At 38.4% G+C, this 13,088-nt stretch overlaps 1 protein-coding gene and 2 long non-coding RNA genes across 5 annotated transcripts; 2 read left to right on the top strand and 1 right to left on the bottom strand.

Moving 5' to 3' along the window:
* The first annotated feature begins 1,920 nt into the window (after nt 1–1,920).
* Nucleotides 1,921–3,978, top strand: LOC113019165 (uncharacterized). The gene is made up of 3 exons (XR_003271966.2): nt 1,921–1,967; nt 2,703–2,763; nt 3,232–3,978. It is a non-coding gene; the product is annotated as an uncharacterized LOC113019165 (long non-coding RNA).
* A 386-nt stretch (nt 3,979–4,364) lies between these two features.
* Nucleotides 4,365–12,801, top strand: LOC145429202 (complement C3-like). 3 transcript variants are annotated; one of them, XM_080302370.1, is made up of 6 exons: nt 4,365–4,511; nt 7,693–7,888; nt 8,008–8,170; nt 8,770–8,864; nt 9,096–9,184; nt 12,331–12,801. In XM_080302370.1, exons 1-6 carry the CDS (start codon nt 4,438–4,440, stop codon nt 12,671–12,673), a joined length of 960 nt encoding a protein of 319 aa, XP_080158496.1. In that variant the 5' UTR covers nt 4,365–4,437; the 3' UTR covers nt 12,674–12,801. The 3 variants fall into 3 exon arrangements, with proteins under 3 accessions (XP_080158496.1, XP_080158499.1, XP_080158497.1); XM_080302373.1 differs by lacking the exon at nt 12,331–12,801 and adding an exon at nt 10,073–10,237 and having other exon boundaries at nt 4,366–4,511; XM_080302371.1 differs by lacking the exon at nt 12,331–12,801 and adding an exon at nt 9,870–10,154 and having other exon boundaries at nt 4,366–4,511.
* Nucleotides 5,524–6,776, bottom strand: LOC145429204 (uncharacterized). Its single transcript, XR_013909424.1, has 2 exons — nt 6,403–6,776; nt 5,524–5,772 (listed from the first exon to the last, which is right to left on the bottom strand). It is a non-coding gene; the product is annotated as an uncharacterized LOC145429204 (long non-coding RNA).
* Nucleotides 12,802–13,088: the final 287 nt, after the last annotated feature.

Below are 13,088 nucleotides of genomic sequence, written 5' to 3' on the forward strand. Positions count from 1 at the left end.
CGAGGGGCTGCTCGAGCCGGGAGTGGCGGCGGAGGGAGCAGTAGTGACGGAGGAGTCGCGCTATGGGCTGCTCCAGCAGGGAGCGACAGCGGTGACGGAGGGGCCGCGCAAGGAGCTGGAGGTCCCAGTGCCAGGGGAGCTTGCTCGAGTGGAACTGGCGAGCGAGGCGGGCGCCACGCTTGAGATCGCCGTGCTCGCCAGAACGGCCTCACCACCACCAGAGGCCTGTACACGCCACACCTCTGCCCAGCCACCTGTGAGCTGGGGCTCACGCTTGTGCCGGCCGCGCCGGGTGCACCTGTCACGTGTCAGACTTCCGAACCAGCTTTGCCTGCGCCGCTGGATTCGCGGGCGGCCGCCTGAACTCGCACCTCCCCGTCGCTTGGCCGGGGCCTGGGGGTGCCAGCTGTCCGGGCTGACTCCCTCTCCCACTGGCGGTGGGGGAGTAGGTTCGGCCGGATGGCTCCCCGGCCTCAATCGGGCGATGGGGGTATGTGGTGGGGCGTGGTCTGCGGTGCCGTGCAGGGAGGGCGGACGCACCTGCACGGCATCCTTAATCACGCCCGCCTAGTTAAAAACACGGGGACTGAGGGGTTTGGGGGTGTTGTGGTGTGGTGAGATGTAAATAAAGATGACTCTGAACGTTGCTTCGTGGTCCCGCCGTGTCTTATTCACGCCACAAACTGTTATTCTAATCTGCTGCTGAGTCTCTTACACTTTTCTTTATGCTGTATATTTTCACGTCTCTGGAATAGTTGGCAGTTAGATAGTCAGCTGGGAAACTTTGTTAACTCATGGAGCTGAGGATATCGTGGATATGCTGACCTCGCTGCGTGGTGTACAGAGCGAGGTCAGCATGATTAATATTCACAATAAAAATATTAGCCGAACATCATGAAGTCTGTATGTGTTTCATAGTGTCGAACAACCTTTGTACAGTTAAAGCCAGCAGTTACTACATGACGGAAACACCAACGTTATCTCTTTTATGTGTTTATACACAGGTCATGCTGATTACTGAACAAAAACCCAAAGATCAGATGTTAAACAGATTTATTTGCTCTCTCTCCTCCTTAAACATGTTTTTAATGTTAGTTATAATTCAGAATTGGCGACTGAAACACGTAGGACACATAAGAACATCAGGAAACAAAACACCGATAAATATAACCTCAGTAAAAGAAGTCAGCGGGGGTTACTACAGCTGTGTACCGGGGCCTGCGCTTTGTCGGTGGGATTGCTTGCGAGGCGAGCGGGTCTATCCCACGCTTTGCCGTGAGACTGGGACGACATCTCCGAAATCATCGAAACACTTTTGCAAAGAGGCTGTATCTTGACAAACCGACCAGACACATGAAGATTAAACCACTACATTCTCGGCTAAAAAAATATTAAAACGGTATTTGGTAACACACAAACAGGGTTTTTCAAAGCTCAGTTCTGTTAGCTTCCACATGCCGGTTGTGTGCTAGAAACAATGGCCACCAGGCCAAAGCAATGGTTTTGACTCGATCAGCGTTAACCCCGCCCCCTGAGTTTGATGGGTGAGGCTGACAGATAAAATTATTTCATGATGAGAGCCAGGCGTCAGGACTGCCAAAATGAAATAAATAAATATATCATTAAATAATTAATTAAATGTGTCAATAATTAATTAAATGTGTCAATAATTAATTAAAATGTGAAATACATAAATAATTAATTAAATATGTCAATAATTAATTAATTAAATGTGTCAATAATTAATTAAAACATGAAATACATAAATAATTAATTAAATGTGTCAATAATTAATTAATTACATATATCATAACTATTTATTTAATTAATTAATTCCAATTTTAATTAATTATTGCCACATTTAATTAATTATTTAATGGTGTATTTAATTAATTCATTATGGCAGTCCTGGCGTTCCATAGGAAACATCATGTCACATCTTTGATTAATTTCATCTGAAAATAAACGTAAGTAAAGCCAAGTGTGTTACAAAAGCTTTTATAATTTGTATTGCCAAAATTGCAGAAAATAACCCCATTTAAGCTGGGTCGACAGCCACCCCTAATTTTTGCATGATTGTAGCTGCTAGCTATAAGCTAGCTAGCTATCCTGCGCAACGTTAGAACTGGTTACCAGAAACCGACCATCACAGTCGGGAATACAAGTTAGTATACTGGTAAAAAACGGCTTTTTGCCCAACTAGCTAGCGTTACCACGATGCATCGGTGGTGGATAAAGCTAGCTAGCATAAGTTCATAGTTCATAACATTCATAGTATAACTCCGTGCTCCGCTTCGTTTGAATTTTTCTGGTGAGCTCGCGGTTTCTAGACACAAGCTTGTGTTTGTGCGCGCACGTTTGTCTCTCTTCATATAAATATCTGTGTGTTATGTGTGTGTACACCGAGCGCAAAAGATAATTATTAATGTGCATGATTTAGAGACAGAAATAACACGCCAGCATATAAGATCAATGACATAAGACTAATTCCTTCAATTGACTTTCAGGCGCGGCTCGGAAAAATGTGCATTTTCTGAAGAAATTGTAATTTTAACAGCAAAAAATTGACCCTATGCCAAACTTAGTCGCTAATGGCTGGTCTGTAGACTGTTTGGTATGTCATGTTACGTATTTCTTGGTTTTTCTATGTTATGTGTTTTATAGAGAAGTAACATTATTCTTTTTTTTCTGTATGCTTTCAGAACCACAGATCGCTCCATCCATTCCATGGCTGAAGCATACATTTTCATTTAATCTGAACAGGTATCATTTTGCATTTACACTGCACATCCTTTTTAAACATTTCATAATAATCTAGACTCTCCCTCATTATCCTCTCATTCACCTTGCTGATGTGTTGAGGACTTGATAAAAGAATACATGGTATGTCCATATCTGTTCTGTCTCTACATGAGATGCAGTCTCTTGATGTAAATTTGACAACTCTGCTATTAAATGCAGTGATTAATGTAGGACAGCAACGATTAATCAACTCATCAAGTTAATATCTTAGGGTTCTGTATTGTTTTCTTTTTTTTTTTCTTGGGCTTTGTTCCACCATTGATTTAATTTAATGATTATGCAATTCACAATCTGATTAGTCAAATAATTGTTCTAATAGTCTGTGACCAAACAACTATCAAAATAGTAGTTTATTATGGTCAAAGATTTATCAGGTGTGCCAGACTTCAGTTCTTCACTTGTACATTTTGTTCCATATTTTACCTCAAGATATCCCAGAAAGATGAAGCTGAGGAAGAGCTGCAGAGTACCACCATGGCACTCTTCGTCTTCAGGGACAACTCAAGCCTCCTACATCAGCCTCGAGACATCGGGATAATCATTGATGGTGTGGAAGTCCTGAATGAGTTGCCTTCTGTGGCAGCTGGAGTGGCAATGGTCTTTGGACTCTGTTATGCTCTTAATATGGAATATCCACGAGGATTCAGGTTCACCTTTGAGGCTCTTCAAAAGATTATGATGGAGCTTGACTTTAACAAGATGACCTCTAAGATTCGCAAACTTAATTGTGAACTTAACACTGCACAGTAGTGTGTTTGCATGCATGTGTGCATGTGTATGTGCACATGCATGTGCATGTGTGCTTGGTTATTTTGCTTGGTTGGCCTGCAGTGGTATTCTACATTCAAAATTTATAAGAACACCCATTTGAAAGGGAGATTTAAGTTGATTTCATTGATACATGTGTAGATTTTTTTTTTTTTTACATTGTACAGGCACAGTGCACATATAAACATTTTTGAGTACTTGCAAATTGGTTTAAAAAGAGTTTTTATAATGGTTTTATGCCAGTTTTAGACAGGTTGCAGGTTTTATACTGGTTTTCAAAAGATTGCAGGTTTTATAAAACAAACATTTCTCTAATCATTTCTGCCGTAGCACTAAATCTGTATATTACTAATCCTCTCTATTGATTATAGTTAAAATGGTTTGGAACAATAAATAATTTTGAAATAATTGGTTGGCCAACTGTCTTGTTTTTTATAGGAAATGCAGAGCATTTTTGAACTGAAATAAAATGAAATGTAAAAAATATAGTTTGAATATATGTAAATCAATTACCTGGCTTCAACACAAACATATTAGTTCATGTTAATTTGGTTCGATGTGAATACATTAGGTTGGTTAAATTTCAATATATTAGCTTGGTTCAATAATTAAAATATGGTTCTATGTAAAAAAATCAATTTGGATCAATGCAAAATTTAACGTTTCAGTCAAGTCTAGTAATATTGTTTATATCAACATAAAAGTATCAGGTCATATCAAGTGACTCAATTTGGATTCTATAAAGCCAAATATTTTGGATGTGACAACTGGACATCATTTTTTAAAATTTGAATAGGGTTATTCTTTTTACAGTGAAGGATGCTGCACGGCCACGGTTTACTTTAGCAGCAGAAAAGGGTCGGGATAATGAGGAGGACTCTGCTGCTGCTGGCCTCTCTGGCCTTTGTTTCTCTCACTTCTGTGGCTGATGGAGCTCCATTGTAAGTAGACCTGCTGTACTTTTACACATTCCCAGTGAGGTTGAATTAATTCATGCAAAACAAAGCCAATGTTATTATCTTGGATGTGTGCAGAAGGTTTAATTGCATTGAATTGAATTGAATTGAATCGAATTGAATTTTTGCATGAATATATTATTTTATTTTGCATAGTTTCACATTCTTTTTTAAGCAAGAAGGCATGGGTGGTATTTGAAGGAAAAGGAATGAGGAAAAACTTATGGAAAAAAAATATTATTAATGAAACCACAGTCCAACTAACTTTATTGCTAACTTTATTTTATTTGTTATTTTGTGTAATGAGAAGCTGCAGCCAGGTCTGCAGCTTATGTAACATAAGTCAAGGTAATCTGGTATTTAAAGTGATGCCAAGAAGTTGTCCTAAACTTTGTCCAGAGTTTGCACAGTGGTGCATTACGCCAGACAAAGCAAATAGACTCCAGAAGCATGATGAAAAGATGTATTGATTTAGTTTTGGACTTTATTCAAGATAATCAATAGATCACATAATCAAGAAGAGTCACATGGGAAAACAGCCGGTAAATACTTTTTTTGAAAGTATTTGTCCATAAAACCTTTATACAATAAATAAATAGATAAAAATAATAATTCATCTTTAATTTTTAATTAAAAATAATTATTTCAGCACTTATTAATGTTTTTCATACACAGCAAATCCAGCATGTCCAAATTAACACTGTCGGATTTGATTTCAACACTATTAAAGTGTCTATATGGGTCCACACCAGAGAGTGTTAATTTAACTCTTTTTGGAGAGTTGGTACGTTAACTCTGATTTAGTGTTAAACACCAAATCTGTCTGGAGTTGATAATTTAACACTTGGTGTTAAGAGTTTATATATTAACTCTCAAAGAGTATTTTAGTTTAACTACGTAAGAGTTATCTTCTAATTCATTCTAAAAAGCAGGAATTTTACTGTTCTGAACTTCTAGAAATTTCTTTTGGAAATAAACATTTACTAAAAAGATGCAATGGTTTTTGAAAAACATTTATTCTGAACTGTGCACCACAATTTCAAAACATTTTCTGAAAGATGTAACAGTATACATGTTCTCACTTTCATTAGAATTTTGTTTATCAAAAGGTCTGACATGGTAAATGCAAATAACAGCATTCTCATCACTTATTTCTTCAATACAATATGCATGTCCTTCATTCATCCCTTTGTGGAACTTCAGCGCACTTCTGCTCTCCCCCATATTCCATCTTCACAAGCATATCCTGTGCGGAGATCAAATAAAAATTAGTTGACACTAATTAATGGCACAAATAATCCAGTAAACAATTGCAGCACAGTAAAAAAAATAAATAAATAAAGGAATCCTCTTTGAGCCATTACTTGTGTAAAGTATTTTCCCAAAAGACAAGGACACAGGCAACAGGTAATACTGAACTAAATGTAAAACCTCAACCTTTTTCATTTTTACCTAAACCGTGTGCACAAAACTCTGGAGGGATCTATGCTAACGTAGAATCCAGTCAGGACGTCAGCTACTGCTGTTTGCTCGTGTTTTTTTTTAATTTTTTTTATTTTTATTTTTATTTTTTTTATTTTTTTATGGGCGATCGGTTTCAGGCTTCAAGTAGCACCATTATACCAACATTTCACATTCTAGACATTGTTTTAGGTGTATTTGACCAAAAGTTTGACTGAAAATTCACATGCAAGCTTTTTTCAAGGCTGTGGTATTTGCCTGCAAACAATACCTTTCAGCTAGCTAAAACAGAATATTATGCTATCACCGAGCAACATGGCTAATGCCTTTCACACAGCTTTGTCTCAACTCCAAAGAGCCACAGAAGTAAAAGCTCATAATAATAATTGAAACAATCTTTGAAAAAATGACTTACCAAGCATGGCAAACAACTCAAATATGTAGAGCAAAATGTTCTGAAACGGCTTCACTTCAGCTTCGATTGGAGCCGTGCTGGGGGCGGAGTCTGTGAATTCACTCTATTGGTGATTTTGGTGATTTGACCTCTCATCTGAAAAGTTCAGTCACTAATCTTGGTGTTAAACTTGATTCTGCGCTTACTTTTGAAGGTCATGTAAGTGGGGTGGTAAAATCAGCTTTTTATCACCTCAGACGCCTGTCGAAGGTTAAGCCTTTCCTTTCCAAACCCAATTTGGAAACTCTTATTCATGCTTTTATCACCTCACGTCTGGACTATTGTAATTCCCTTTTAATAGGGGTCGGGTCGGGCACCTTGTCACGCCTGCAGTTAGTGCAAAACGCGGCGGCGCGATTTTTAACCGGTAGTAGGAAATTCGATCACATCACTCCGGTTCTGGCTTCCTTGCATTGGCTTCCCATTGATTTTAGGGTTCGTTTTAAGGTCCTTTTATTGGTTTTTAAATCTTTAAATGGTCTGGCGCCTGTGTACTTATCTGACTTGCTGAAGCCACATGTTCCTCCTCGCTCGCTCCGTTCAGCTGAGCAGCTGCTGCTGTCGGTCCCTAAGTCGCGGCTGAAATGCAGAGGAGACCGTGCCTTTTCAATTGCGGCTCCGATGCTCTGGAATAACCTTCCCCTCCAAATTAGACAAGCGTCATCAGTGCAGGTCTTTAAGTCCAGATTGAAAACCTATTTTTATTCCCTGGCTTTTAACTCTGTAGGAAACTGACACCTTCTTATTTATTTTATTGTTTGTAATGATTTTATGGTATTTTTAATTTGGTTGTTGTTTTGATCTGTGTTGTTCAGCACTTTGGTCTGCCTGGTGTGTTCTTAAAGTGCTATACAAATAAACAATGATGATGATGATGATGATGATGATGATGGTGTCATAGCCCCTCTAGGAGTTCAGAGTTAAGAGGTCAAGAGTTAATGTTTCCATTGTAACACCTCCAGATTTGACAGAGAAACACTCATTTTTAACACTCGATTTTAACTACTATCATTTTACACCTCAGAGTTACATTAAAAGAATGTGACTCTGCTTAGAGTAAAATTAACTCTACTTTTGCAAGAAGACTATTAATACCAAAACATTTAACACTTTTGAATTTGCTGTGTAGTGTCTAAAATGAACATATAACATAATAAATAAATAATTTATTCTTTAGTCAGTAACAGCATGTGTTTATCTACACAGAGACTAAAATCATTAACATCTTTCTATGTTACCACCACTCTGCAGGCAAGTGATGTCTGCCCCAAACTTGTTGCGGGTGGGAACTGCAGAAAACATCTTTGTGGAGTGTCAAGACTGCACTGGAGGAGACGTTAGGGTTGAAATCAATGTGATGAACCATCCAACCAAAACTAAAAGGCTGGCAACAACATCTGTGACCCTCAACAATGCAAATGACTTTCAGCAGCTTGGGAAAGTAACGGTAAGTTGAATTATTTGTTTACTGTATGATAATATTGTTGTTATTTCTATTTCATTAAATATTCAATTATCATTGAATATGCCATCCAAGTCTTTATAGACTTTTCATACTGGTTTCAGATCCCTGCAGGAGACTTCAGTAAAGATCCCAATGTGAAGCAGTACGTGTACCTACAGGCTCAGTTCCCCGACCGCCTCCTGGAGAAAGTCGTCATGGTTTCCTTCCAGTCTGGTTACATCTTCATTCAGACAGACAAGACCCTTTATACACCAAACAGCAAAGGTGAGTCTACCGCTACCTCATGACTGAGAAACAGCACACACAAGGGTAGTTCTGTGGTGACCCACTAGAGGGCTCCACTCAAACCCAAGCTTAGAGGAGGGGTTTTTGTTGTGTTTGGGTGCGATGTGCTCAGTTGATGTATGGAGGTGAATAAAGCTGGAATGGAAAACTAGAGCTCCCGTGTTGTGTGTTCCATGCTTCCATAGTTCTACCTTTATTTTATTTAATACAGATTCAATATTTTTTTCAGGACCATTCAATAAACTTAATGAAACATGGTGCTGCTCCAATAATTTCGTTTTGAGTTTGAGACAAAAAACTGCTTGTTACAGTAATTATGTGGCTATGGCATCACCTTACACAAATTAGAAAGCTGCTTTGTGTAGTCCATGCAGTCCCTTGGAAAAAGGTTTGATAATTATTTTCAGTGAAGATTTGAAAGGAAAAAAATCACATATTTCCCTCAGTTTGACTAAGACACATTTTAAATGAATGACCTTAAATGAAATTACTAAACTGAACTTCTTGATTAAATATTCCTCCCAACATGTATACATCACTGCTCGAGCAGCAAAAATAACATCTTCTCTTCCCTTCAGTTCGTTTCAGGATGTTTGCACTGACACCCCAGATGGAGCCTGTAGAGAGGGATGAAGCAGCCCAATCTGATCCTTCCATTGCCATTGAGTTTGTGGTATTGTGTTTTATTCTTCATGGGCTCAGAATTGAAAGTGACATTATGCAAGGAAAACGAATATTTTATTTGCAAAGAAACAAAACAACCAAAATACATCAACTTTGTCTTGAATTTTTTTATATTGTCATTTACATATTAGTTTGGAAACTAATACACTGTCCAAAACCACCACTAGCAATACTAGTGCACTAGCATTGCACTGTTAATAGTGGTTTATTTTTTTTCCAGACACCTGAAGGCATTGTTTTACCACTTGATATAGTCGCTCTAAAATCAGGTATTCATTCTGGAGATTTCCAGCTTGGTGAAATTGTTAGGTGAGTATTATTATTATTACTGTGATTATTATTATCATTATTGTGGCATGTGGGGAGTGGCTAGTTATCTCCCATCATGCTTTTCGAAAATGTGTTTCTGTTTAAGATGCTCGTTGTTTTTTGTTTAAGTTTATGTGACTCTTATCTGTTCGCTTAACTGTTCTTGTTGATGCTGCAGTATAAATTCACTGACAGTTATTGTTGATGGAAAGAATTTAGAACCATGACTCAGTTCAGACATGTAGTCATTGACCATCTGAAGCACAGTGTAGTATAGCTGAAGTGTCCAATAAAGATCTCCCCCTATCTAATTTCTGTAGAACAGTAAGTTTAACTTTTGCATGGGTGCTTTGCTGTTAAGAATACTCAGCTGGCCACATTATTATTATTATTATTATTATTATTAGTGTATATTATGAAGTTTAGTATGTGCTACATTGATTAATTTTACTATATAATCAATCATGCATAACTTATACACTTCCATAATTTGGCAATTGTAGTCTAATTAGATCCTGTGTGTAGAATATAGTCTGCAGTCTGATTAATGTGCTGCCTTGAGTTTTACAAATGCTTGGACTATTTGATTGATCAATATATATCTCTCTCGCAATGTGTGTGTGTGTGTGTGTGTGTGTGTGTGTGTGTGTGTGTGTGTGTGTGTGTGTGTGTGTGTGTGTGTCAGACCTCCTGCTGACCAAAGGGTCATAAACGCAGGAAGCTTACATCAAAAGCACAAGGATGTGTCTGTGAAAAAAGACTACAGCCCCCCACCTAGAACCTCGAGAATCTGGGGGGAAGGACAGTGGAATTTCTTTCATCAGAGTTAAAACAATGTACAAATGGTAAACATAAAAATGACAAACATTTAACAATTCACTCTAACAGTCGTGACTTCTCAAAATGGGCTCATTGAACGCAGCACGGATAAGATCTTGGAGAAGCTTGAGGCTGCTGTGAACACTCAGACTAAGACTGAGCGAAAATTGGATAACATCTTGGAGAAGCTCACAGCGGTTGTGAGTTCTCAGAATTTGCTCTTTGAGAGCAAGATTGATAACATCCTGGAGAAGCTCACGGCTCTCCAATGGGAGATTGAGAGACCAGTGTCGGACTGCTAGAGAGGCTGTGAAATTCACATGCAGTTGTTCGCACTAAAGGAAAAACCACCATCATTTCATGCGGTCTATGGTGTATTGACAGACATGTGCTTTTTGTGCTGGGGTGTTTTTTTTCTGTTCTCAAACTGTTCTCCCATTAGGAGCTCAGTCTGAGTGGAGTTTTTTTCTCCTCCTCTCACCTCATGTTATGTATTTTCATTGTTTTTTCCTATCAGCCTACCTCTCTGACATGTCTTCCCAATGTGATGTTTGTATAAAGTTTGGTCGGAGGGTTCCTTTGTAAGTGCGCATGCGCCATTAGCGTGCTGCCTGCTGTAACCTATAATTTCCTTCGGGATTAATAAAGTATTTCTGATTCTGATTATTTGTGATCATCTATCATCCACCTGGGCCTTACACAGAGTCTCTGTCGGATTTCTCAGACTTTTATCTGATTTAGTGCTCAGCTCAGATAAAATAATTATTGTGGGTGATTTTAACATCCATGTAGATGCTAAAAATGACAGCCTCAACACAGCATTTAATCTGTTATTTATGAACGCCCGTTTCTGCCACTGAAAAAAAAAAGTATCCATATCTCGTAATTTTGAGTTTCGACTTATTAATTCAAAAAATTTTAAATTAATAAATTTTGTTAACTTGAAATTAATTCAGAATTTTGAGAAAAGTAACTCGAAATTTTGAGTTAGCGCTGCCAATCAGTAATCTACGTTAATGATGTAATTTCCTTGCTACCCGGAAGCTGAAGCCCTCAGCTACAAATGCTAAGCTATCAGTATTACAGCCAGTCATGAATCCACAAATTGCTGAGTATTTTCAGCGTGGCTTCACCAATGATGAAATCCTTGTGTTATTAGCTGAATCACATGCCGTTACAGCAAATGTACTCTCGAAAGCTCCAGTTTGTTGCAATCCGGTTTTGAGTGTGCATTCCTCTGCGGCATATCCTTCCGGGTAACAAGAAAATTGCATCATTCACGTAGATTACTGATTGGCAGAGCTAACTTAAAAATTCGGGTTACTTTTCTCAAAATGTCCAGTTAATAAGTTGGATTTTTGAGAAAGATAACTTGAAATTTCAAGCTAGGGATTTTTTTTTTTGTGGCGGAAATGGTCTTCCATAGTTGTTAGACTCAATTGGCTTCTCTTGAAATGTAAAAGAACCCACCCACCACTTTAATCGCACTCTAGATCTTGTTTTAAAATATGGCATAGAAACTGAACATTTAACAGTGTTTCCTGAAAACCCTCTCTTGTCTGATCATTTCCTGATAGCATTTACATTTACAATAATTGATTACATACAGACAATTTAATCTTGTCTGATTACCTTTACATACTGGTGTATATTTTGATTCAAATGAGACAGAACAATAACATGAGTTGTTAAAAAACAGAAAAGAAAAGAATATTCGACAGTATATACTCCATACACTGTAAAACCTAATATTGTGTTTAATTAAAAATATTAAGTAGGCTGAACTCATTTTTTAATCAATTTATTATTAGAAGTAAATTTAAGTAAGTTACCGGTACTTTTTATGCAAAACCGCTGATCAACTCAATTTATTTGTGTTGTCTTAACTTAGAAAAACTAAGTAAGCTGGAAATTTTGCTTCTCAGTGCGGGAGGTAGTGGTGGGCGGATCGATCCAAATATCGATAGTATGGATCCCAAGTCGGGATCGGTATCGGATCGATACTAGCCTGGTTAGATCAATTCTTTACTTTCTAGTTCTGCTTGTTTGCTATGCTGTGCTTTCGGCAAAAACGAAACAGCCAGGTCGCTGGACTCGCCGCTCCTGCGTCAGCGGAGAGCAGGCACGCTTTGCTCCCCCCCCTTATGTTTCGGTGTTGCACTGACACATCACGTGGCTTAGACACTTTGGGGGTTATTAAGTTGTTTACATATTAATTATATTTTTACCAATTGTTTTTGTTGTTGAGAATTTTTATTGTAATTTTTATATTATAGTTTATCAACAGTAATTTTTTTAATTTGTTTACTGGTTTGCGTGCACTTCAGATTACCAAAGAAAAAAAGATCGCAGGACCATGCAGCCTGCGTGCCGAAGCGGACAGCATGCTGCCCTCAGGCAGGACCCCCGCGCACCTCAACCTCGACCAAGCTGCGTGCTGTCCACCCTTACAGTGATCACCCAGTTGCTGTAACAGTAGCCTACATTCAAAGCCCTCCTGCTGCCAGCTGTACACATCAACACCAAAAACAACAACAGCACAAGCAGCGCACAGGTTTTAAGCCAGTGAGGCATGATTGTAGATGCAGTGAAGGTGAGTCCAGTGGTGGTCCTAGCCTGTTTGGCGCCCTGGGCGAACACTCCCTCTGCCGCTGGGCTCATGTTACTTGAAAATGAACACCACAGCCTTAAAAACCTTATATAAAAATATGTCTGCGAAATTTTCTGTTGATTGTTTGAAATAAAAAAAAGTGAGATAAGAGCCAGGCAAAATTTTTCAGGAGGTGCAGCTGTTAGGGGTGGGGTTTGGGGGGTATTTTCAATCCATAGCCACGACTAACTAACTATATATATCATGTTTAACCTGAATGGCAAAAGACCACAGGGGGGTTGAAAACGATATGCCAGGAGTTACCTGTGTATGGGCTCAAAATTTTGTATTTGTAAATCAGGATTTGTATGTGTAAAAAGAATTTGTGTGTGTGTAAAAAAGATTTGTTTGTGGACTTAGCCAAAAAAAAAAAAAACCTGCAAGTCACAAGTACGAATTTTGACCCTATTTTTCTTCCTTTTATCTGATTGGTCA

The sequence above is a fragment of the Astatotilapia calliptera genome, chromosome 6 (assembly GCF_964374335.1).
Source record: "Astatotilapia calliptera chromosome 6, fAstCal68.1, whole genome shotgun sequence".
In the NCBI taxonomy this organism is placed as follows: Eukaryota; Metazoa; Chordata; class Actinopteri; order Cichliformes; family Cichlidae; genus Astatotilapia; species Astatotilapia calliptera.

Bases quoted from the DNA above. Each gene is read 5' to 3' on its own strand.
- LOC145429202 (XM_080302370.1), top strand. From the start codon at position 4,438: ATGAGGAGGACTCTGCTGCTGCTGGCCTCTCTGGCCTTTGTTTCTCTC. The intron at 4,512-7,692 runs GTAAGTAGACCT...ACCACTCTGCAG, and splicing joins GTGGCTGATGGAGCTCCATT to GCAAGTGATGTCTGCCCCAA. The intron at 7,889-8,007 runs GTAAGTTGAATT...TACTGGTTTCAG, and splicing joins AGCAGCTTGGGAAAGTAACG to ATCCCTGCAGGAGACTTCAG.